Genomic DNA, 26,227 nt, shown 5'->3' on the forward strand with positions numbered 1-26,227 from the left:
ATCCCTTGGGCCCACATTTTACAACATAAATCGCCCATCAATCCTCATAAACAGCATTTAAAACGTGTAATAATGGATACATAAGTCGGTAAAACTGTTTTTGTAGTTGTTTTATTAGTTGTTTTATTTTATTTTATTTGGTGAATGAATGACTCCATAGCCGTTTTCACACATGCGCTTTATACCGGGAAATGACCAGAAAGCGGTGTAATGCCTTCATGTGTGAAAGTTGTTTTCCGGTATAAGCGCGACCCCGTCATCGCGGACATTTCACCAGTTCGGAGGTTGTCATAAGAGCGGTATGGCTGCTTCATGTGTGGGCGTGCTCCCCCCCCCTCCCCTCTCTGCTCGCACTCTGGCCAGAGTCCTTCAGTCCAGCCCGACAGGGACCACAGACAGCGAAAATGGCAGCGGCTTGTTCTGAGAGTCTTGCAAGCCGCCCAACGCTTGTAAAGCAGATGCACGAAGCGAAATCGTGGAAGTATTTTGCTTACGTTGCTGACAGCGAAGGCAAGCCCCCTGGACACATCAAACAAAGCCAGTCTGTAAAAAGTGCTTCAACGCGACGCAGGTGAACGGATAAACATCGAACCAGCCAGGCTATCTCTCCCACAGGGATCCCAACTTCTTCAAAGATTTCAGTTCAAAGACTGGTTAGCGAATGTGAAGGATACAACTTATATGCCCTCTTAAGTCAAACGAGTGTGATTTATTGTGTGACAAGCGAACTTATTTCACCATCCGAGTTTTTGCCGACCCCCAAAATAAGGACGATTCCCCATCCAAGTGCACACGTCACTCCCCACCCGCTCTGCAGTGCAGAAATTTCGAAATTTCTCCAACATTGGCCACACGTGTACACGCTGTAAGTAGCTACGCTACGCAGTTTGTTGTCACGCGTGATGTAGTTTGCGCACATCATAGTCCGCGTGCATGTGCGAGCGTGATTTATGCATGCGTTCGCGAAAAACGCATAAACATTACGTGTAACATTACGCGTACATTTATGCGTAATTTTACGCGTAAATGTACGTGGGGTGCAGCAGTAAGAGCGCGTAAGCGTGCGCGTACACGCGTGACCATTACAAGTCAATGGGGAAACTACATGACACGTCAAGCGTTGCTTTGCTACACAGGCGTCAAAGCATGCGTGTGTGACACGTTCAGTCGATAGCTGCGCATGTTTATTGAGTCGTTTGGACCTTCATAGTGTGTGTGTGTGTGTGCGTGCGAGCGAGTGTGTGTGCGTGCGTGTGTGTGCGTGTGTGTGTGTGTGTGTGTATCGGAGAGCTCGTTCGTCTAGCTGGCAGCAGGCGTTGTCAGCTCCGTGCCATGCTGTCCCTCTGCCCCTGGGGGACTTCATTAAGCCAGGATGAGCCCAGCTGAGGCCCACGCTACCCCGGCTAGATGACTTCCTCCTTCCATCTCTCTCCCATTGACTCCACATCCATCTCTGTCTGTCAGTCTGTACGGGTCTCGCCTCCTTCCTCTTGATCCCTGCTGCACCCAGCCCTCTCTGCCCCCACACTCTCACCGCTACTCAAATAAAAGCATGTGCAAAATAAAAGAATGCTATGGAGTCAGAGGATCGGTCAAACATCGCACGAGGACAGGAAGGTTTGCTATACTGCATGCGTGCACGTGCAAGATAGGCAAGGGTGTGTGCACGAGAGCTGGAAGACAAGTTAGCGGTGTGCACAAAGGAGCGAGTGGCCATGGCACGGAGTGACCTCACCGCATGTCGGGTCCTGTCGGTGAAGTAACACTGTAGGCTGAGCCTCGGCCATTATAATGGGGCTCTGTTCTCTGCAAGACATTGACTTATTGTGTTGTTGCCTGGGCGTTGGGATAATTTGTAAACAATACCCGCCTTCATCCTGGGAACTGCTGCTCTTTTTTTTTTGCCAAGGTTCCAGCCCCTTCTACCCTCCTCCCTGCCGTGTTTTTGGTCTCCTGCGCCTCTTCCTCTCTTTTTGTCTATCTCTGTAGCTTGTCTCTCTCACCCTTCCCCCTGTAGCTCCAGACAGTCTAGTGTTTGGGAAGAGATGTCACTCTGCTGGCACTGTGTGAGCACATCCATGAGAGCTGCCTCATTTCATAAGCGTACCCCGCGTGCCCAGCAAGCAAGCACCCCTATGAAGTAGAATAGGCTAGAATGTGTGGTGGCTACTCACAAATGTGTATTTTGGGGCGTGGAGAACAACCATATATGTGGTGTGAGGATATACCGGTTTGTACATAAACACATGTATGTGTGAGAAAATTGCCATTCCACAGCATTGGGGTGGTGCTGGTGCAATAGGTTTTTCATATGTTTATCTCTCTCTCTCTCTCTCTCTCTCACTCGCCTGCTATTCAAGAGCCTTTCCATTGTGGGCGGCAGTGCTAATTGCAGATGGAGTGAGTGGTCTTCTTGGCTAAATATTTAGTGACAGTTTTGAAAGGCTGAACGAGGAGGAGGGGGGCGGGTTTAGAAGAGTCTCCCTTTTGTTTTGTTTTAGCTCATCCCTCGTGCGCGCATAATGAGAGTGACCAGGCTTTAACCTTCAGCTGTTAACCCGGACCCCCCCCCCCCCCCCCCAGCACCACCACTGCATCTCTCTCTCTCTCTCTCTCTCTCTCTGCCCTTCTCCCTCCCTCCCCCACCCAGCTTTCTCTCAGTGCTTTTCCAGAGAGAGAATCTCCTCTGTCAGGATAGGAATAGAGCTTGATATAAATAAAGCCAGAGGGAGGCAATAGATAGAAGAGGAGGGACCCAGCCGAAGCCGTGTTGGTGGGAGGGAGAGAGAGCGGTGAAGAGGGGTGAGGAAGGGAGGGAGGGAGGGAGGGAGGGAGGGGGGTGTCTCATACCGTGCAAGAGCTGTGCAACTTCTTGGCAGCATTTCAAAAATGAGCCTCAGAAGCTTGGCGAGCCGAGCAGACATATTGAGACAAGGATGGCCGCCGCGTCGCACAAAACCTAGCGCTCTTAACGATGGTTGGGAGGCACCTCTCCACAGGTATTTCACCCCTCTGCTGCACAGTCTCTGCTGCACAGTCTGCACTCCTCCTCTCCCTCCTCTGTCCCCCATCCCGCTGTTCCAACTGGCGTCTCTCCCTCTTGTCTCCTGCATTATTTGGGTGATGTGTTGTTTTTACACACTGCGTAGCACGTAGGAAGCATCAGAGCTGTGGCGCGGGCGCACTGCAGCCTAGCGGGATGTGGAGTTATTTTCTGGTGTTTACTGTAAGCGAGGCGTGCGCGCTGTTAAAGCGGCGGCGATGGTGGAGAGATACAGACGGTAGCTCGGAGCCTTTTTGGCTCCGGTTCAGGTCTGAGAAAATGGCGGTCCTGCACTCCTCAGCGGAGTGACGCTCCAGAACGACGGCGCTCTCTCTCTGTGTGTGTGTCAGAAACACAGTGCCCTCTTTTCCCCCCACCTCTTTCTCACTGCCTCCTCTCTCTGCCTCGCTCTTTCACGAGCATTTAAGTCAGCTCGGGGGGGGGGGGGGGGTACTCTAATGCTGTCACTCCCCTGTGTGGTTGTGACACAATCAGTGCATCGTGCGTACAGACTGAGCATGCATGTGATGCACACATAAACAACAACAGAGGCTGCAGCAACAGGAACAGCAGAGAAGCAGAAGTGAGGAGGTGCCAGGGTGATTAGTGCAGCAAGCAGGCTGTGGAGCTGGGCTTCTTTTATACCAACTCACTCTCTGTGACTCACTCCATGTGCACACTGTGACTCCTCCAGGGAGCTCACTCAACTCACTCTGTGACTCACTCCATGTGCACACTGGGACTCTAGGGCAGTGGTTCTCAAATGGGGGTCCGGGGACCCCCAGGGGTCCGTGGCACTTTGCCAGGGGGTCCGCGAAAGGTTTTCAGGAAAATAAAAATAAAAACTTTTTTTGTGTGCAAAAGCTTCATAGTTCAACGAAAGGTTTTCAGGAAAATAAAAATAAAAACTTTTTTTGTGTGCAAAAGCTTCATAGTTCAACGAAAATATGTTATGCTTTAAATCTAAAATGGTTCATGGATTACATTCTAATCTAATGTAACAAACCTATCAATTTAAATGTCAAGCATGTTACCGTGGAAACAATTTAGCTTAGCCCAAAATCACAAATCAGAATGAGGGGGTCCCCGGTATATTTTCTATCTTGTAAGGGGTCCTTGGCTGAAAAACATTTGAGAACCTCTGCTCTAGGGAGCTCACTCAACTCACTCTGTGACTCACCCTATGTGCACACTGGGACTCCAGAGGGCTCACTCAACTCACTCTGTGACTCACTCCATGTGCAGTTGTGCACACTTTGACTCCAGGGGGCTCACTCAACTCACTCTGTGATTCACTCCATGTGCAGTTGTGCACACTTTGACTCCAGGGGGCTCACTCAACTCACTCTGTGACTCACTCCATGTGCAGTTGTGCACACTTTGACTCCAGCGGGCTCACTCAACTCACTCTGTGACTCACTCCATGTGCACACTGTGACTCCAGGGGGCTCACTCAACTCACTCTGTGACTCACTCCATGTGCAGTTGTGCACACTTTGACTTCAGGGGGCTCACTCAACTCACTCTGCGGGACCTTTGATTTCAGACCAATACGTTGCACAGGCAGATGGAGGCTGACTTTGTGGTGAGGGGACGGGCCGTCTGGGGCTCGTGCAGAATAGTTGTGCTGCATGTCAACCAGGCGGGTCAAGACTGTGGGGGTCTGGAGGTCAGAGGTCAAGGGTGATTTGGCTGTCTAGGCCCTGTCATTGAATGCTTCCTCTAATGTGGCTCCCTCATTTGAGATTATGCTGCAAGTGGTGCCCTGTGAGGAAGAGGCCCAAAAGTGGGAGGTGGTGGTTGTTGCTGACGTGTTTTTTGTATGTGGTACAATTTCTAGCCCAAATGCACAACACACACACACACGCACACACACAAACACACAAACACAATTATTTTTTGAATGCACATAAGTTATATTATAATACATAATTGTTTAATATGGTATTTTCTTATATTGTTTAGTCAGAATGTTTTTGACTACTGTACATATATAAAACAATGGTCCTTTGTTTGATGCAATTTAAATGTCTCATATTATAGGAATTGTAATTGTCCTTTATTTTCATGCATTATCAGAAATGCTGGAGAATGTAGATTTTGTTTGAGTTTTTAAGTTTTTTTAAGTTGCATTTTCAAAACTAAGACTAATTCCAGTATCTTGGTCTTGATTGGTTCCCCTCACTAAAGAACTGCTGAAATCCCAGTTTGCAGCATTTGAATGAATTGACACACCCATTGGAAAGCCTCCACTCAGCAGATTCACCTCATTTGAATGAGAAAATTGGGGTCAAATGACTTGTGGCTGTTCTGCCTGTGATTAATGTGATTAATGTGATGAAGCGATTTAGTCCTGAGATTCATTCAACAAATTCTATGTAACTTTTAATGATGCACCATTTGCAAAACACCATGAAGAACATTATTCCTTTCCTGAACAATAGTGTATTGGAAAATAAAATCATGAAAACCATAACATTCTAAAAATGTATAGTATCTGCACCTGATTGGATAAATGCTGTATTGATCTTCTCATTAAAGCCCCTCTCTACTCCTCTATTTGTGCTTTAGTATTTTTCTGTGTAGGTGGCATTTATTTCCATTAATAAAGCATCTTGTGAATGCAGCTATATTTAGACACCTTAAATGTTGCCATGGTATTTCATCCTTACCGTGTGTGTGTGGGTGTGCTGACGTACTTAACTTATACCTCTCTTCTCTCTTCCTTCTGCTCCTTCTCCTGTCCTCTCCTCTTTCTCTCATCTGCTCCAGAACTGCCCCCACAGAGTGGCCAGCGAGCCCAGTATGATAATCCCCTCTGGGGACACCTGCCAGCCAACCGGAGTGCCACTAGTGCCGTAACTTCTACCAATCCCAGTGGCTGGGATCAACTGATCATAGACCAGAAGGACACAGAGGCTTGGCCCTCCATCACCTACAGCCAGAGTCAGGCCCCTCCAGGAGGATGCCCTTTGGACACTGACCCTGGTGCTCCGGCCAGCAGCAGCAGTAGTAGTAGTACAATGAGTATGGCCACGGGGGCCAACAGCCAGACAGGCCACTTTCCTGCCAACCACCCTAGCAGCAAGGCCAACACTGGGCCCAGCCCTGCCAATCATACTGCAGCCGGCATGCTCTCTAACCAGGTCGCAGCCAATCGCAGCTGGGGATCTGGGCCTGGACCCGCCCACTGCCCCCCTCAGTCCTCAGTGGGGAGCGACGGGAAGAGTGACAGCCCAGTGGGAGGAGGCAGCAGGGGCTGGGGCTCCTCCTCCATGTCCTCCACCACCAACTTTAACTTGAACCTGAACCCTAACGCCAACCCGTCTGCCTGGCCCGTGTTGGGGCATGATGGGGCTGGCACAGGGGGAGGCAGCTCAGGGGGAGCCAACTCCCCTCCTCAACCCTCACCCAACCTCTGCAACCCGCCCGGTCCACCGCCAACCCAGGCCAGCACCAGTCCTGGAGCCAACACTAACAACAACCCCTCGGGGATTGGCAGCGCCTGGGGTAGCATGATGCCCTCTGACCCCTCAGAGCCACACCCCTCCCTGTCCACGAATGTGTCTTTCAGTTCAGAACCTCAGAACCTTAAAACTGACGGACCAAATCACACTAACAAGCAGGAGCACCCCAGCCCCATCCGCAGCATGCCTGGTTGGGGTAGTGCGCCTGTGGGCTTGGGCTCCATGGGCCAGCCCCCACCAGGGGCCACACAGGCCAATGGAGAAGACGGTAGTTCCGTCTGGGGCACCAGTGGAGACTCAAAGGCAGCTTCATCCAAGGAGGCATCTGGCTGGGACTCGGGCTGGGGCCGTGGAGGAGGTGGGGCAGGAAGCTCTGGAGGCTGGGGCGACCAGTCCAGTGGAGACTGGGGGAAGCAGCACACTGGAGAGGCTCAGGGAGGCTGGGACACCCCCAGCTCTCCTCCCCAGGATCCGCAGACTAGTCCTTGGAACAGAGCTGTGAGCACAAATGTGGCCAGTGAGGGAAGCAGCGACAGCATGGAAGCACGTCCCAATAACAGAGACCACTCCTCCAGGGATGATCCAGCCCCACTAATGCCTGCCCAGGACATGGACCCCAGGGTGCTGTGTAACACTGGCTGGGGACAGACCCCTGTCCGCCAGCACACTTCCTGGGACATGGAAGAGGCCAAGCGTAAGAATGATGGAGGCACTGACTCCTGGGGCTCTGGCCCCACCACCCCCAGCGACCCCCAGGGGCCCTCTAACACTAATATGGGCCCCTCTCAGAGGACCGACTCTGGGAGCAAAAACGATGGGCCTGGTTCTCAGGGAGCCCCAGGCTGGAGTGGAAGCATGGCTGCTACCAACCAGCCCAGCTCTGGTTGGGGAGAGCCACCCAGCAACAAGAAGACCCCCAGTGGTTCTAGTGGCTGGGGAAACCCCCCACCAGGAGGCCCCACCACCAATATACCCAAGAATGGTGGTCAATCCTGGGGCGAAGAGAAATCTGCTGGCTGGGAGGAGCCTCACAATAAAGCAAAGCCCCAGGGCTGGGGAGAGCAACCCAAAGCCCATGCCCCAACCCATGGCTGGGGCAATGGTGGAGGGAGCAATAGCGGAGGAGACTGGAGAGAACCAGAAGATAGCAAGAAGAGCAGTCCCACCAACCCTGGATGGGAGGGAGAGGCAGGAGGCTGGAAGGAGAGCCCCCGAGGCTGGGGAAAGCCTGCTCCAGGATCTGGGATATCTGGAAGTGGAGGAGGTGGGGGCTGGGGAGAGCCAGTTAGCCAGCGCCCCAGTGGCCCTGCCCAAGGTTGGGTCGGGAAGTCCCAGGATGGGCCTAATGGCAGTAGTGGCCCTGCCCAAGGTTGGGTCGGGAAGTCCCAGGATGGGCCTAATGGCAGTAGTGGCCCTGCCCAAGGTTGGGTCGGGAAGTCCCAGGATGGGCCTAATGGCAGTAGTGGTCCTGCCCAAGGTTGGGTCGGAAAGTCCCAGGATGGGCCTAATGGCAGTAGTGGTCCTGCCCAAGGTTGGGTCGGGAAGTCCCAGGATGGGCCTAATGGCAGTAGTGGTCCTGCCCAAGGTTGGGTCGGGAAGTCCCAGGATGGGCCTAATGGCAGTAGTGGTCCTGCCCAAGGTTGGGTCGGGAAGTCCCAGGATGGGCCTAATGGCAGTAGTGGTCCTGCCCAAGGTTGGGTCGGGAAGTCCCAGGATGGGCCTAATGGCAGTAGTGGAGGAGGGAGCATGGGCTCTTGGAGTGGATCGACCACGGCGAAGCAGGGTGGAAGCTGGGGTGGCAGTAAGCAGGAGTCCTCAGGAGAGCCCACCGGCTGGGAGGAACCTTCCCCACCTTCAATCCGACGCAAGATGGAGATAGATGATGGAACCTCAGCTTGGGGAGACCCTGGTACTTACGGCAAGGCAGTCAACCTGTGGGACAGGAACAACCCAGGAACGTCCCAGGGTAAAGTGACCCCTGGAGGAGGTAATAACCCCCCAGGTCCCAGCAACAACCATCCCCACTCCCACTCCCACTCTCACCCCTACCACGGACCACCTCCATCCCTCCAGAGTCACGGCCACAACCCGCAGAACCCAGGCCCCACCAGTGCATCCATGGACCCCGTCCCACAACACCAGTCTGGGCCACCTCACAATCACAACAGAGCTCCTCTGATGGCTCAAGGTAAGACAACTGCATTGTGTAATGACATTGCATTGTTAAATTGCTCTACATAGCCTGAATCCAAACCTGAGGAGCTATTTTGGTTGTATCACTCCTTTCTGCTTACAGTGTACAGCTAGATTACATTGTCTACATTCACATTGTAATCATTTGACTTAAAATCGGCAAAAGGTAATTTGGTTAATACATTTTAAATATTTACTGCATAATGTTCTTCTTTGATTTATTTTTCTCTGTCCCTTATTATAAAAGCGAAAAGTGTCAAGCATAGTACTATGACTTAGTAACATGAAAGCTGTTTAGGTAGTTAGTGCACTGCTCTGCTAAGCTCCAAGCTGTTGATCCACTTAAAGGTAAAATCTTGACCTTGTTTGCCCTCCTTGGATTTACATCTAATTGAATAACCAAATGAGTCGAGCAGTGCCAGTGTGGCTCCTCACATTTCACAACACTGTGCGGGTAACCCTGGCAACCTCACGTGGGTACCCGAAGGAAGCCCAAGAATTCTGTTTACAAAGCGCCTCGTGAAAATAGCGATTCACCACAAACCGTTTGAGCCGGATCGGAAGTGTGTGATTATAGGGGAGCCACCATCTGTCAGTAGTTGGAGGGGAGGAGGTGGAGCAGGTTCCATGGAGCTGAGAGAGGGCAGATGCCCCCTGCTGTTCATCACCTGACACTGCATGCTGTCCCCCCATTGCATTCATCTGATTCCCAGTGAAATTTGAAAGCAGAAGCTCAAAACAAATATGGATGACCTCTTAATACCACTTACACTTACTTCTTAATACCACAGGCTGGAATGGGAAAAAATCACAAATAGGACCGAGTAAAGGTGTGTGCCTGCATGTCAGTTATGTCCTCCCTGGATCAGTGTGGTGCTCTGCACGCTCATGCTAGAAGGTCAGGCGAGAAAGTGTTTACTATGATTTTGGAGCTGTCTTTAGGACTTGACCTCTCCCTGGAGAGAGAGCTAAGCTGGGCCTGGCACTGCCACAGGTCTTCCATGCCAAGAGGCACCAGGCTGGGCCAAATCATAAATGGGCATCTTCTCCCTCTGTCCACCACCCTGCTGAGCGAAGCCCAGGTTTCTGCCTTCCTGCACCACTGGCAATTCACACTCCACAACAGGAGGAGAAAGGCGGGTCTTGGCGTTAATTAGAGGCTCAGCATTATTAGCACATCATTTTAAAACGTAAAACGGTACCTTTTTGTAAAGCCATTAGTTATAAATAGATGTGTGATTAATCAAATTGAAATTGGAATCATGACTTGCACATGTTGCAATGTCTTTTTTGATTGCTATATTTTTTTCAGCAGTTGTTGAGTGCTTCAGCCAGTTGTAATAAATTATAAATTAATTATTTTGAAAATAGCCTAAATTGCCGAAATGCATCTGTTCTGTTTTTTTTTACAGATGCATGAGATTTAAGCGATCTTAACTCAAATGTTGCAGTTGCATTATGAACTAAAATAATTGTATATAATTATATATAATAATATAATATAATAATATAATAAAAATAATTATATATTATATATTATAATATACCGGTAATTGTTTTTCCACATTGCATCCTATAGCAGTTTGTTCTATACTCTAGAGTCATTTGAGACCATGTACTTAATATTAACTTGCTTGTGCGTGAGACTTCAGAGCAACATTCTAGTTTCTTGTAGTTGATTTGTGTTGGTGTACAGTATGTTCAATACAGTGTCACTGATTGGCCCCTGTCTGTGTCTCCTCCAGGTTGGGGAGAAGGACCCAGCTCCCATGCAAAATCGGAGGGCACCTGGGGGGAACCTGCACCCGCTCCGGTCAGTGTGGACAATGGAACGTCTGCCTGGGGCAAGTCTAGCGGGGGCTGGGGAGACAACGGCCCCGATGGCTACAACAGGGCCAACCAAGCTATGCCATCTGCACCTTGCAAACCTGGTGAGTAGCATGACATTGTATGGTTTCCACAGATAGTGTTGACCTAGTATGTGTTCACCTTTGAGAGAGAGAAAAAAGCCACTGCTGAGAAAGATCAATAATCATCTCCTGATGAGTCAAGGACAGGAGGGAGGCAAAGGCACTGAGAACATTATGCAAAAATCCACACTGACCCCTGGTGGCCATCATCAGACACAGACACACACACACACACACACACACACAAACACAGTTCTCCGTCCAAGAATGCCCCTTTTACCCGAATCACAAGGTTACTGTCAAAAACAAAAAAGGACATCACGGGATTTTGCCTTAAGACATGTCTTGGTCCACATCTTCTCTTCTGTTCTGTCTGTCCAGCCCCCAAACCTATGCAAGACGGGTGGGGAGGTGGAGGTGAAGAGCTGAGCCTGTCCGGGGGCCAGTGGGACGCTGATGAGGGAGACATGTGGAACAGCCAGGAGAGCAGCAACTCCTCCAACTCTTGGGGCAATTCATCCAAGAAGGGTCCACAGAAGGTAGGAGGGCCTGGCAATTACTTACGGATGGTTTAGATTGCTTCTGTTCAATCTGTTCATTATTTTTGAACAAGTGTGGTAATAAATTTCTTTTATCTCCTCCACTCACAGGTGAAGATCCCAGGGAAGCAGGAAGATGCCTGGATGATGAACCGTCTCATCAAACAACTGACAGACATGGGCTTCCCTGTGAGTTCAAGCAGCTGCTACATTTGTTTTGGTAGCGTATTGTAGCGTATATTGAAAACATATATATATATATATACAATTGGGTATGTGGACTTTGTCTGTTTCTTTCTTTCAAGTTCTGTGTTTGGCCACAGCTATGCTGTGTTATGTGCGATCGGGCTGAAACCTTCAGGGTATGTAAAGGGCACCCGTGCGGGTGACCTGAGGGAGCCAGATTTTTTTATTAGGCTAATTAGCTAATGATGTGATGTCATCAGTAATGATGTCATAAGGGCGCACACACACACACGCGCGCGCGCACACACACACACACACACAAGGAGGCATTGTGACAAGACTGATCAGTGATGTCATAGGAGGTCATGCACACACACACACTGATGATGTCATCAGTGATATCATATTGAGGCACACACACACACAAGGAGGCATTGTGACATCACTGATACGATAACATTTAGTGAGCAACACACACACAGTCAATAGGGCAGGCCAATAGGGCAGGTGAGGCCGAGCTACAGGCGAGGCCGCTAGGCATCGAGTGCCTAGTTTAAATACAGTTGACTAAAAGTATCCAGTTGCTTTTTGAAACAAAAATAATCCATGAAGTGCTTTTACGATTTGTCGTTCAGTGTACGACTTCTCCCGCCTCACGCAGACAGCCCTGGCTTTTCTGGTGGATATAAGATGGTGATTTTGATGCTTTATGTTAGCTAATGTAGCCTGAACACAAACAACATAGTTCTTTCTCATCAGAGTTTTTGACGGGTGCAATCTCGTGCAACCTCAAGGCTGCATTAAAAAAGCATACTGTAGATGCCATAGCTTCTAATGTGCTTCTGGTTGGGAAACCACAGCGTTTAAAATTGCAGTTAATAGTGGCATCGGTTAGTCACTGCATCCCTCCCTATTGCTGACTGTTTTGCGGCTTGTTCTGCAGAGGGATCCAGCAGAGGAGGCTCTGAAGAGCAACAACATGAACCTGGACCAGGCCATGAGTGCTCTGCTGGAGAAGAAGACGGAGCTGGACAAGCGGGGGATGGGCATGGCCGGCCATGACTACAACAATGGCCTCATCAACAAGCCCATGAGCTGCCCCCGGCCGTCGCTCCTTTCCAAAGACCCCTCGGCAGACCCCCGCTCGCCCTTCATGGATAAGGTGTCTGAATTAGCTTTATGCAGCTTTAAATAGTGGCACGGTGACTCAGTGGTTAGCACTGTCGACCTCACAGTCGTGCGTTCGAACCCCGGTCCCAGTTTGTCCAAAGTCCTTCCTGTGTGGAGTTTGCATATTTGCGTTGGTTTCCTCCCGCCATCACAGACATGTATGCTAGGGTTAATGGGGGGCACGGGGCTAGCAACCCCACCCTGTAAAAACCCAGGACATTTTGAACACATCTGAAACACAAACGGAGACCCAACGGCAACATTTAACGATATATAAGATATTTCATGGCCTTGCATTTAGATAATCCACCTTCAAACATTAAGACCTTTTTAAGGTCTTTACGCCTGTCGTTGCCCAACTCATGGCGGTGGAATATGGTGTTGATGTATACAGTAAATAAACAAGAAAACCGACCGATAATAAAGCAGTGTGTGTTTTTGATTAAAGCGGTCGTCCTCTGGCTCCTTCTTGACTTGTCCTCTCTGTCCTCCAGATGCAGAGTGGAATGTTTGGCAGTGGTGGAGCAGCACAAGCCCGGGCCATGCAGCAGCCGCAGCCGCCTCCTCAGCCACCAGTGCCACCTCTCAGCTCCTCCCAGCCTAGTCTACGTGCTCAAGTGCCTCAGTTTCTCTCCCCTCAGGTAAACGCACACACACACACACACACACACACGCATGGCCTCATTTTTCACTTACTATACTAACAGATTTGTATGGGGAAAAAATGTATGTATGCAATGATAAATGTTTAAGATGCTGATTTAAAAAGAAGACTCCACTGTATGTTTTTCTGAATTTACTGTATACATCTTTTTATACATCAATAAAGGGGGCAGATTCTTTTTGCTGTTCAAACTTCAACTTCAGATATAGATTGTTTGACCTCATTTGCACATAGACAAACCAGGCACACAACACGTAAACACACACTCCCCTTCATAGCATTTTGATAGAACGTTTTATGTGATGATTGTGTTCTGATCTTGGCCCACAGGTTCAAGCACAGCTCTTACAGTTTGCAGCAAAAAACATTGGTCTGAATCCTGCACTTTTAACCTCACCAATAAACCCTCAACATATGACCCTTCTGAACCAACTCTACCAGCTGCAACTGGTGGGTCTCATTTAGTCTTCTCTGCCTTTTAGATATATCAGATACATCAGATTTACATTTCTGGATGACTGAGTGGGCATGCAGGGCACATACCTGGCCTGGGTCCAAAGGCCACCATGAGCCCGGAAGCATTTACATTTGTGATTTAATTGTAAATTTGCATAGTATCCTGGCTTGGCCTATATTCAGTAGTTGTACAGCATCGTTTACCTAATCTATTTTATGGAGTTGATACTTTGCAAAGAGGGACATGCAGATATACTATCTGCGCACTGAAACCATGCTCATGATCTGACACAAAGCGATCTGCTAGACTTAAGTGTGTTTACTTATGTTTGCGTTTTTCCACAGGCGTACCAGCGTTTACAAATTCAGCAGCAGATGTTGCAGGCGCAGCGCAATGTTTCTGGCCCCATTCGACAACAAGAGCAGCAAGTGAGTTTCCCTTTCAACCTGCAGATTTCCTGTCTCGCACCCTGCTCTCTTCTTACTCGCTGATCACAGAGAAACACGTCATCTTTCTGAGATAGTCTCTCAAGCCAGTCTATCTCTTGCACAATCTTCGAATATTCCAGAGACAGTCTGTACTTTAGCCCAGTGATTCCCAACCAGGGGTACGAGTACCCTAGAGTACTCGAGCAGCTTGCAGGGGGTGATTGGAAACATTGGGGATTACAATTTATTTCCAAATAATAATAAAAAAATATCCCAAGTCATTTCATAAGCCCATTGCTAAAATGGTATGTGCACAACTACAATTTGCCCAGAGGAAGTCGTCATCTTCAGACCGGAGGAAGTTCGATGAGTTTGGACAGCACCGTGGCTCAGTGGTTAGCACTGTTGCCTCACAGCAAGAAGGTCCTTTCTGTGTGCATGTTCTCCCTGTGTCTCGTGTGGGTTTGCTCCCACCATCAAAGACATGTATGTTAGGGTTAATACTCCTGTCAGTGCTCCTGACCAAGGCACTGGCAATCGAACTGGAGTTGGTCCGCGGGCGCTGCACTGTGGCTGCCCACTGCTCCTAGTTCTAGGAAGGTTCCTAGTAAAGGATGGGTCACATGCAGAAGATGAATCTCCCCATGGGGATAAATAAATGATAACTCCATTTTGACCAATCACGACGCATGTAAACAAAACTGATGCAGGTGATTGGAGAAATTAGCGGATGTGCCCGCCTTCAGATATCACAGTTGAGAAGTGTTCACACATTCATGTTGGGCCCTTGAATTTGAGGGACTTGGGCCTGGAAAGTCCTTGAATTGGATGTTTAAGACCCTGAGTATTTCTACTTGTTGCTTGAAAGGGCAAATAAAGTGGATGCGAGAATAGCCCATGCCCATCCTAATTTCACTTGTTAGATATAAATGCCTATGTGTATATTGTACATCCTAACCGGGTCTCTGTTGTGATATCCCGCCCTCCCAGGTTGCACGTACAATCAATAACATGCAGCAGCAGATCCAACAGCACCAGCGTCAGCTGGCCCAGGCCCTGCTGATGAAACAGCAGCAGCAGCAGCCTCCCCCCTCCCACGCGGGCCTCCATTCTGGCCCCAAATCAGCCCTGGACTCTTTCCCAGGCCCTCCCCAGGCGCCAGGCCATCCCCAGGTGCCAGGCCATCCCCAGGCTCCAGGCCTCCCTGACCTGCACACCAAAGAGCCGCAATCTTCGCCCAACGCCTACAGCCCCTATCCTCTCTGTGAGTGCAATTGCCATGAGTGAAACCCATGGCAAATACATACTGTCACCACAGTTACAGTTTGGCTTGTTATTGGTTACGCCACTACGAGCTTGAAGGAAAAAGTACACAGACGAGACATAACGATCACTGCTCTTATCGTCGTTGGATGGTGTACTAACATCTGTCTGTTTTGTGAATCCTTTCAGCTGGACTCAATCCAAACATGAATGTAAACTGCATGGAGGTGGGAGGTCTGTCCATGAAGGAGCCCCCGCAGCCTCAGTCACGCCTGTCACAGTGGACACACCCCAACTCAATGGACAGCCTCTCTGGAGGCTCCTCTCCTCTGGAGCCCAATCTGGGCAAGCATGGTGAGGAAGGAGACGGAATCCAGGGAAATGAGACAGTCACTCGAACACAATTTGTGTTTCATATGTGATGCAAACTGGGTGATTAGATTGTGATGGCTACGCATTGCCTTGATTAAACAACAATAAGCCAATCTTCTTTTTCTCAATTACACCTTATTTTCAGTTCTTACATTAGACTGAGAATGGACACATGGACAATTTAAAAAGAATAGTCATGTGAGGAAACAAAAGCATGATTAACACATAGAATATGGCTTTTGTTGTTGACTTGAGTGAAAGGGGTGAAACTATTTATTTGTCTATAGACCTTAATCACCATGACGTCACCATGTAAACAACATTACTTTCGCGTACCACTTCGGGAAGGCGGCAGGTTTAAATTTGCGTGTTGTCAAATAAATGCTGTCAAACTCTCTCGTTGTTTTCGGCCGGCTACTTTCAATTTAAATGTTCAAACGGTTGGTAAACATGCTTGTCCGACGTATCTAGCCTTTCTTCTGTGTTTGTTTTATGTAGGGTTAGCTAGCTAATAACGTTTGTTTACAACTGTAAAACTCGCTGTTTTTTGCAGACTTGTTAACGAGCTACAGAGCTAACGTTACAGACAGAGCTACTGACGCCACGTTAATTTAATTTAGCTTCAGTTCAAGTCTACTCTGGTCTGGTCTGGTCCAACAGGTAAATTAGCTAGTCTGGTCTCCACTAACGTTAGTGAAAGTGTTGTTATGAATGATATTAAACAACAACAACACAACACGAACGAACCATTTTTGTCTTCTTTGTCTGTTTTTGTCTTCAACACGTCAGTTTGTGCCGTTCACCGCCATTATGATGTGTGGACCCCAGGGGTAACTGGAAGTAAATGTAAACATCCCCGCTGATTTGGTCTATTGCATTGATATGTTCTTGTGAACCTTATTAAGGTTTGGGGTTTTGTGTCTTCTCTCTCCTAGGTGCCAACCTGGGCCCCCCAGGTAAGCCCCCCCAGCTGGAGGACTCGTACAGCCCCTACAACCTGATGTCCAGCTCAGAGTCCCCTACCAGCCCCCTGGTGCCCCCAGACAGCTGGGGCCAGGGCAAGAGCAGCAGTGACAAGATGGCCAATGGGACCAATATCAATTGGCCTCCAGGTTAGCAGCATTTAGTTACAGATGTTAAATGATCAATGAATAATTTTAAGCCCCACAACAGCAGGGGCTGTATGGATGGTTTTGTTGGTCAGACAGTCGGTCAGATGCTCTGTTCATCACTTTATGGGTCACGTGACCCACAGCAAGTTAGACTGCCGAGGAGACCACAGTTTGATTCCTTACAGAGAAGCTTCTACAAGATTCAACTTTGCAGGGCTGTTAGACACTTAGGGCCCTATCTTCCCAAAAGCGGTAATTTAGCGTTTGCGCTCATTTAACGCCGTGCGCAATGCAAATTGGGGGCGGGCACAAGTGCATGCCTGTTATAATTGTACTGGGCATAGGCGTGCCACATGCCAAAGCAGGCATTTCAGCGCTAAAATGTGGGGATAGATGGCATTATCCTATCGTCAGCAGCGTGCAATTACTTTGCGCTAAGAGCTTTTGAAAAGCGATAAATACCTTGCTGCGCTGGGAGCGCACCATAATCTCTATTCCTTTTGGATATGTCATTACGCACAGCCTTGCCACGCCAGGACATCAAATTCTGCTGCTAAAATTGGGTATTAGCGGATAATTCAGTGAGGCAATCAACTATAACTCAGTGAGAAACTTTTACCACATTGCAAAGAGGGAAATTAATTGAGAAAACTTTTATTTATTTATTTATTTATTTATTTATTTATTTATTTATTTCGGTCATGGGCAATTAAAACATTTCATAAAATAAAACAAAAAAGTACAAACAAAGCAGCACAAGGCTGATAGACCGAAAAGGTGTAGGCTGAAGCTATAGCTTATAACGCCTACCCTTCTTACTTAAACAAGCTATACAACAGAAAAATGATTAACGAATAATCAATTATAAACAAAAACAGAGACAATAATTCTCAAATTCAAATAATTACAAAATTGACAATTACACTGCATATACATTGCATTACCCGAATATGCACATATACACATATATATATACATATATATACATAGGATATCTTAATAATTATTATCATTATAATCATTATTATAACCACAATAATCACTTTCATAATTATATTTCATTACAATATACAATACAATACAATATATACAATATACAACCGTCCAGAAATTAATATACACCATACACAGATTATATATAACTCAATATTGTTACTATAACTCTTCCTCCCTATACCTCATAATAATGCATTTTTTATATTTCTTTTTGAACTGGATCACACTTGAACATTGCTGTAGCTCCACATCCATACCGTTCCATAGCTTAACTCCACATACTGAGATACAGTATGATTTTAATGTCGTCCGAGCTCTTTGGGTTTTTAAATTTAACTCCCTCCTGAGGCAATAACCCCCCTCTCTATCAGAGAACATCGCCTGGATATTTCCAGGGAGTTGATTATTCCTGGCTTTATACATTATAATCGCAGTTTTATATTCTATAATTTCCATTAATTTTAAAAGATTTGAATCTAGAAAAAGTATGTTAGTATGATCACGATATCCAGCATAGTTTATTATCCTTATAGCTCTTTTTTGAAGGATGGTTATTGCATGAAGTGAAGTTTTATAGGTATTTCCCCAAATCTCTGAGCAACTTGTCCAAACTTGTTGGACAATGGACATAGGCTATTTACCTTCATAACCCGGAGGGTCGTTGGCACCACAGACGATCTGTCAATAAGCTCTCTCCATCTCTCTCTGTCTGCATAACACCTGGACAAATGCGCAAGGCAGACCAGTATCTTCCCTGCCTTAAGGCACGCGCGCAAACAGGTGCGCAAGCGTAAATAGCCTGTACGAAGATAGGGCCCTTATGACTCATTTCCACCACATAACAGCACAGTACAGCTCTACTCGACCTGGTCTTACTCGGCTCTACTTGATATAGACTCTGTTTCCATAGCAAGTTTACTCGCCTCCGCCCACACCTGGTCGTCATAGCGACCGCATATCTGCCCTCCGCCCATAGCCGAAGTAGGCTATAACATATAACGTTAAAATTAAATCCATACACAGAACTTTTAAACTGTTTATGAAATAGTGGTGCCTCTAAATGACCTACAGTGTACATGGGCAAATGTGACAATCGGCCAGGAGAATGGATATCACTTTGTTGTTACTCAAACTCACATGCATGCACTGCGCGGGGGACGGGAGTTGCGCTACAGGGAGAAAGGAAGCCTCTACCCCCCGGCGGCCTCACCAGGCAAGACCGCGGCTTTGCTAAACCCCCGCCTGCGGCCTAGCGGAGCCAACTACAAAGGGCTTCCCGAGGAGCAGACTTTTTCTCTCTCAAAACAATTGAAAACCACCGCATGTTAAAGCTGAGCAAGGAGATCGATTTTATTTCACCAGAGCCGAAGGCAGCAATACAAAAGACTGATGGAAATAACATTAACAGAACAGAAGAGAAGGTAAGCCCCACTAAACTGGTATCCAGCATTGACAGTAGATACAGTCAATACGATTCTGCCTGACCAATCAGTCGTCTGCAGTGTTTTCACGTCACGGTATGGTACCGGCTTCACAGCGCTGGAACCTCAACAAAGCAGGGACCAAAACTAGCACGACTCAACCCCGACTCAACCCGGTCTGTCCATGTTTTTGATCGGTGGAATGAGACAAAAAAGACGAGCTGGACGGGGCCGCGCTGATACCAGTGGTGGAAATGGGCCATTAGTCTTGTTAATATCAAGCCATACAATCTTGATAGCAGTAATCAGTCAATTCCTAATAAAAATTACAACATTTTATTATTGACTTCCAGAGTTCTGCCCTGGCGTTCCCTGGAAGGGCCTCCAGAACATTGACCCTGAGAATGACCCCAACATGACCCCAGGCAGTGTCCCCAGTGGGCCCACCATCAACACCAACATCCAGGATGTCAACCGCTACCTGCTCCGGGACAGGAGTGGAGGTGAGAGCAGGGTCAAAGCATGTTTGATGTGGTTTTCATCAGATATAATTAGTAAGGTTGCATAATTAGTTTAAGTGAAAACATGTAAACAACACTGACTACTGCAGCTAGTAGGTAGGCAAGTCATTCATCATTAGCAGAATAAGTGTTATAGATGGCCTTCTTAACAAGGATTTCTGGCCTACAAATCAAGTTGCATGTCACAGATAAACTAAATGATATTCAAACCCAGAAAATCAAAGCAATCCTGCATCTCATTTTACCTACACAAATTCAAGATGTTATTTTCCGTGTCAGCACCAGAGGCTTATTCTTTTGTTCTTTATTTTCCTACTCTAACCTGCCTCTATCACTTACCTCATTTATACTCAACACTGTTTTTCTATTTTTACTTTCTTTTATGAGCTCACGTCATCATCCATAGAGCTTCTTTTCCTTTACTCCATTTTCTCTCTTTCTCTGCTTTTTTCCTTATTTGTTTGTTTCTGTCTATTTGTTTGTGTTGCTGGCATCGGCTTAGGCTCCTCCCCCTCTTCATCTCAGAATGAGGCTCTGCCTCCCTCCACTGATTGGCCAGTCAGTGCCTACTCTAGCTCGTTCAGTCTATCGTCCCCGGAGACGGACGATGCAGCAGGTACATAGTTTATCCCCTTGCAGCCCACAACCGTGTCTCCCCCCGCTGCAGTGGGTTATCCACTGCAAAACAACCTTCTCCCCTCTCCTCTCCTCTCCTTACTGCTCTAACTCCCAGAACTGTAGGCAACCACATCCCTCCTGTCCATCCAAATCACTGCATCTAATTAAGTATGACCCTTATGTTAGCTTTCTCCCTTTCAACCGTGCCTCTCATGTAATGCATATCTCCCTGGTGGTGTGAGTGCATCTCCTTCATCCTTGTGTGTAGCATGGGAAGAGTGAAACGGAGGGCTTTGTAGATTCTTCTTCCGCCTTGCTATATTGTGACTGTTGGGCTGAGCTCTAACCCACTGATCTCTCTCCCTCTCACACACACACACACACACATGGACTGAGCTCTAACCCACTGATCTCTCTCCCTCTCACACACACACACACATGGACTGAGCTCTAACCCACTGATCTCTCTCCCTCTCACACGCAGACACCTGTGTGAGACTTGCCTGGGTTTAACTTGGGTTAAACACAGGCACAACAGACAGATTTGCACTTTGCAGTGTCATATTGGAAACAGGCGTTTCTTCTTAGCACACCATGCTGCAAAGGGGGTGTGGGCTGTTGTGTTTTGGAGTTTGATTGTTTCGATTATGTTAATAGCTTGGTATTGCTCTCAGAATGTTGTTATCTTCCCATCTGGCCTTTCTGTTCACTCTCCACTGGAAACCAAAGATACAAAAAATCTAATCAAATGGGCATTTCAGCATGCATCTTCCTCTGTTGGACTCTCTCCCGTGGGAGCAGGTGTCTTTCGGCCCCCTTGCTTCGTCAGACCAACCTCTCCCCCCTCCTTTTCCCGTCCAGGTAAACTGTCAGACATGAAATCTACCTGGTCTCCAGGGCCCATCTCCCACAGCCAGGGCTCTCTGTCCCACGAGCTGTGGAAGGTCCCCCAGGGCCCCCGGAGCAGCAACACGGCCCCCTCCCGCCCCCCGCCTGGCCTCACCAACACCAAGCCCTCCTCAACCTGGGGGGGGAACTCCCTGGGCCTGGCCCAAGGCTGGAGCAGCTCCTACTCCTCAGGTAAGCTTGAAGGGATATGTCAGATATTTTTATTTTTATTTTACATCATCTTTGAAATACGTAGTTAGAATATGAGGGTGAGAAAGAGAGAGAAACCACTGGCTGCACATGTAGCATTGACTTGTTGGATTACCTAATTTCAGGACATTTCTTCTGCTGGGGTGAATATGTTGTCTAAAGCTCAGGTTGTGGAGGGCACAGTGTGTTGGTGTGTATGGTTTATGGTTATGCCTATGGTTAAAGTAAGAGGCTTTGATGTAGCTGACAGCCATAAGAACTCTGTAGGTGTAGAGTAGACAGGCAGACGACGCCTCAAGAAGATACTGTTGTGGTTGAGCATATCCTCTCCTTCGTCAACTGACATGAGGCGGTTTCCATATAGAAGAAATCGACACCACCCATTTAGTCATTGTAGCTGAAATTGGTATTACACCCAGTTGGTCAGCATGAACCTCATCTTAACAGTTCTCTCTCTGATACAGCAGGTACCACATGGAGTACAGACAGCTCCACCAGGACCAGTAGCTGGCTGGTACTGAGGAACCTCACTCCACAGGTACCAGTTGCCAGGCAACACCCCTTCCATTAACCTTTGAACCATTTTGTGTCTAATGATCTCCAAATACATTTATTTGTAGATGTCAGTGTTGTAGTCAAGTCACTATATCTCAAGTCCCCAGTGTTCAAGTCCAAGTCCGAGTCACCCAAGACAAGTCCGAGTGGAGTCCCCATTACCTGAGTCAGAGTCCGGAGTTACTGAACAGTAGTGTGAATCCACATGTAGGTGGAACTGCCCTTGCACAAAATTGAATAATGTCACGATATTATATAGCTATCAATATCCTATGCCAAATGATTAGGGCCTATTACAAAATAATGAACAAAAACAATGACAGTCTTTATCAAATAACAAGTCTGAGTCTGCGTCTCCAACTTCCATGTCCGAATGCATGAGTGCTGCTCGAGTCCTGACAATTAGTCCAGTACTCGGCGGGCTCCCGACTCGACTACAACACTGGTAGATGTACAAAAGCGGTACATTTGTATTAGTGGCCTCACTGTGTTTGTGTGTGTGTGTGTGTGTGTGTGTGTGTGTGTGTGTGTGTGTGTGTGTGTGTGTGTGTATGTGTACGCGTGTGTGTATGTGTACGCGTGTGTGTGTATATGTACGCGTGTGTGTGTACGCGTGTGCCAGATTGATGGTTCGACTCTGCGGACACTGTGCATGCAGCACGGCCCCCTCATCACATTCCACCTCAACCTGACGCAGGGCAACGCTATGATGCGCTACAGCTCCAAGGATGAGGCCGCCAAGGCCCAGAAGTCCCTGCACATGTACGTCTCAGAGAAGCCGTTTGAACTGTTTGGTTTAGCTGAGGATGCACTGAAATATGAGTATAATATAAATAAGTAAATATATATATATGAAATATCAGTTGAACAGTTTGTCTCTCTTGCTCTGCGTCTGTGCAGGTGCGTGCTGGGGAACACCACCATCCTGGCCGAGTTTGCCGGGGAGGACGAAGTGAACCGCTTCTTTGCACAGGGCCAGTCGCTAGGGGGAACCACCAGCTGGCAGGCCAATCCAGGCAGCAATCAGTCCCGGATGGGCGGGGGCGGGCCCGGAGCCTCTCCTCACCCCATCGGCCACTCGCCCCACTGGAACAACAACAATGGCGGCGGCAACAGCGGCGGTGGCCTGGGAGGGGGCGGAGCCAAGACGGGCGGAGACTTGCTCTGGGGCGGCGTGCAGCAGTATTCCAGCCTGTGGGGCCCCCCGAGCAGCGAGGAGGGGCGGGTCATGGGGAGTCCCACCCCAATCAATACGCTGCTACCTGGGGACCTGCTGAGCGGGGAGTCCATGTAGGACCGCGGCTAAACCAACAAACAGGAGCAAAAACCTCAAAGCAAATCAATGTGGAGATAATCAGTGTGGGTGGAACGGTAAAGGAGGACACGAGAGGAGGACAAGGCTATGTCCTGGCTGCTCACCCTCCTCCACCTCTTCTACCTTAACAAAAAAAAAAGACATTTCAGTTGCATTTCTTTTGTGAATCTCGGTAAGAGGCTTTGGTCACAGTGTTCAGTTTTTCCTTTTTGAGACACAAGAGGAAAACTCTTTGACTCATCAAAGGAAAGATAACTTTTTACAGAAATGAACTTTGGAGAACTTTCTGTGTGTGGAGGAAAACAAACATGTATTTCAGTCGAACTGACACGATGACGAGCTGCCATCTTTAAACTCACATTTAAACTCACGTCATCCCTCTCTGCCCTTTGAGGCAATCATTCTGCACCTCAGAGATCCACGAAAAACACGTCATTCCCAAAGCGAAACACCCCCCCCCCCACCGCCAATCAGAATGGTTGTAGAACTTTCAGCCGGCCCCAGACTTAACGTTTTCTTTCTCTCAGCACATTACTAGCCTTAACCTCTTTCCCCGCCCCGCTGTCCTCGCTCACTCTGTACTTGGTGAAGAAGCATACTGACACTTGCACACCCTCATCTCTGAGCCAGCGAAACCCTGAGTGGAGAGTACATGCTGCTGCGGCTTCAGTTACGCAAACCACACTTCACAACTTCCGCGCATTTCGCAAGCCGATTCAGTCCCCCCACCCCCCCATACACGCACCGCGCTCAAAGGGAATGATGCAACTCTGTTCGCCTTGTTCAAGCCATTTATTTTTGTAGTGTTTTTATTTGATTTTTTCATCTTGAACCATTGCAGACGAAGCTGAGAGATGACTTTATTCAAATGTGTCAATCTTACCTGGTGGGGGGTCGGGGTCGTCGCTTGTACATACTGTATATGTACGTGACGGCCCACAAAACTAACCACTGCTATTATCATGGAACTGTTAAACACTTCATGCACCTCAACTCATCTGCGGGCAACTTGCAGTCTGGTCTCAGTCCTGGACCTTCTCACTGATTCTGTGGAAAACCTCAAGTCGTAAATGTGTCCCACCGGTGTATAGTTCATTCTGAACGCCCCCTAGTGGCCCCTCCTCCCCAAGCACCATTTCAAGTGACGTGCAATATAAGCCACAGACTCTACCGTCCAAGCAGCCGACCCTGCGCCTCTCTCAGACGGAGAGGAGACTATACGGAACGGTTAAACTGCAAGAACTCCATATCTGCCCCACCCTCCCCCTACCCCAGAACTGCCACTACTACCGCCTTCATCCTGCCCCAAGAGTGTGTGATCTGAGAAGAGGAGCGCGCTGGCCACAAACCATCTGTCCAAGACACAAGGACGTATGTGCCGAGCACTTCCCCAGCCAGCCCGCTCTCCACACGTAACGCCAGTGACTGGTCGGGGGAGAGGGAGGGACAGGTGTGTGTCAGTGTGTGTGTGTGTGTGTGTGTGTGTGTGTGTGTGTGTGTGTGTGTGAGAGTGCTGGGGGGGAGGGGGCATCATACCAAAATGAGGAGTCTTTCCTTTTTACCCAGAAGACCAGATGGCAGCACCCTTTTTGATTTGCCCACGTTTGTATTGGTACAAAAGTACGGAACAAAGATACTGATTTCTGAAGATGGTGGTTTATCATAGCACTTAGCAAGAGCGTCACAGCTCATCATACGTACCTTCAATGCCAACAAATTAGAAGACGGGAGAAGCAACACTGGCAAACAAAAACTGAAAAAGCAAAGACAAAAAAAAAAGCAATCTGCTTGGTGGCTTCTCTGTACACTTATTTTTGAACTTTACATGGATGTGAAGAAGATTTCTCTCTCTTTTTTTATTTTATATATCCTTCTTCCCTCAAGTCGGTGGGACCAGGAAGGATGTCAAACATGGTAGCAAAGTGAAGGGAAAAACAAAGAACTGACTCAATTCTGACGGTGGGTGTGTCCGGGGAAAAACCCGAAGCACTCGTCCTTGTCCTCTTACTATATCAAAGTAAATATCACTGTTACATTGCATTACTTTGAAATCTTTAGCCTTGGTGTCTGGAAATGCTAAAAGCGTTTTATGTTCTAACGATCCAGCAGGGAGGATCGCCATTTCTTTCTTTCTTTTTCTTTCTTCTCTCTATCGGAGGCCCTGCCAACCTGTTGATAGTGTGGCCACTGAGTGCCTGCCTGCTGCTGAGTGTCGGGCTCTGCAGCAGCTCTCACCTCTCACCCCTATCCCTCTCCCACAGACTGCCCTCCCCACCCCCCCCCACCCCGCCCCGCACACACACACTCCCTAACCCCTCCCCTTGGGCCTCCAGGCCAAGAGCAGCTCTTTCACAACTGGCCCACCTGTGTTAAAACTACTACTACTGCGCCAGAGTCTGTCCTCCTCAGCAACCTCCACTTCCACTCTCAATCTCTCTCTCTCTCTCTCTGTGTGTGTGTGTGTGTCTCTCTCTCTCTCTCTCTCTCTCTCTCTCTCTCTCTCATGCAAGGATCACTTTAGCCAGAGATGGAGGCGTTTGATGTGTTTATGTCTAGGTTTCACTTCTGGAATTGCCAGTGTTTTTTTTGTTTTGTTTTTGTCATCGACTTTGCTGTTATCGTTGCTGTTATCATTGATAATGATGATGATATAGTTAATGCTTGTATTCTGATAATGATTTTATGGCTTTTTGATACTGGTCTCCATGCAGTGTTCAGCTGCTCTCCTGCCCTTCCCCACGGCCCCCTATAGGCAGAACCTGGTGTGGGGTGTTGAGGTGCACCTCGGCCCCGCGGTGTGTGCTCTGGGGGAAAGGCAAGGCCATACTAACACTGCAGATCTCAGCCAATGGACGGGGCTCGGCTCTGTATTTGGGGCGGGGGTGCGTGGAGAGGCTGA

At 48.2% G+C, this 26,227-nt stretch overlaps 1 protein-coding gene across 1 annotated transcript in view; it reads left to right on the plus strand.

The window, feature by feature from the left end:
- tnrc6c1 (trinucleotide repeat containing adaptor 6C1) overlaps positions 1-24,920 on the plus strand; it is a 57,448-nt gene extending 32,528 nt beyond the window's left edge. The window contains exons 5-22 of the mRNA XM_083649636.1: positions 5,816-7,825; positions 8,204-8,698; positions 10,449-10,634; positions 10,995-11,152; positions 11,264-11,341; positions 12,282-12,500; positions 13,003-13,149; positions 13,503-13,622; positions 13,974-14,057; positions 15,048-15,321; positions 15,510-15,674; positions 16,628-16,804; positions 19,575-19,724; positions 20,245-20,358; positions 21,222-21,440; positions 21,923-21,996; positions 22,636-22,775; positions 22,914-24,920. Coding sequence (XP_083505762.1) covers positions 5,816-7,825; positions 8,204-8,698; positions 10,449-10,634; positions 10,995-11,152; positions 11,264-11,341; positions 12,282-12,500; positions 13,003-13,149; positions 13,503-13,622; positions 13,974-14,057; positions 15,048-15,321; positions 15,510-15,674; positions 16,628-16,804; positions 19,575-19,724; positions 20,245-20,358; positions 21,222-21,440; positions 21,923-21,996; positions 22,636-22,775; positions 22,914-23,307 — 5,204 coding nt within the window. The 3' untranslated portion in view covers positions 23,308-24,920. The remainder of the gene's footprint in view (positions 1-5,815; positions 7,826-8,203; positions 8,699-10,448; positions 10,635-10,994; positions 11,153-11,263; positions 11,342-12,281; positions 12,501-13,002; positions 13,150-13,502; positions 13,623-13,973; positions 14,058-15,047; positions 15,322-15,509; positions 15,675-16,627; positions 16,805-19,574; positions 19,725-20,244; positions 20,359-21,221; positions 21,441-21,922; positions 21,997-22,635; positions 22,776-22,913) is intronic.
- Positions 24,921-26,227: the final 1,307 nt, after the last annotated feature.

Source organism: Poromitra crassiceps (genome assembly GCF_964638095.1).
Source record: "Poromitra crassiceps genome assembly, chromosome: 13".
In the NCBI taxonomy this organism is placed as follows: Eukaryota; Metazoa; Chordata; class Actinopteri; order Beryciformes; family Melamphaidae; genus Poromitra; species Poromitra crassiceps.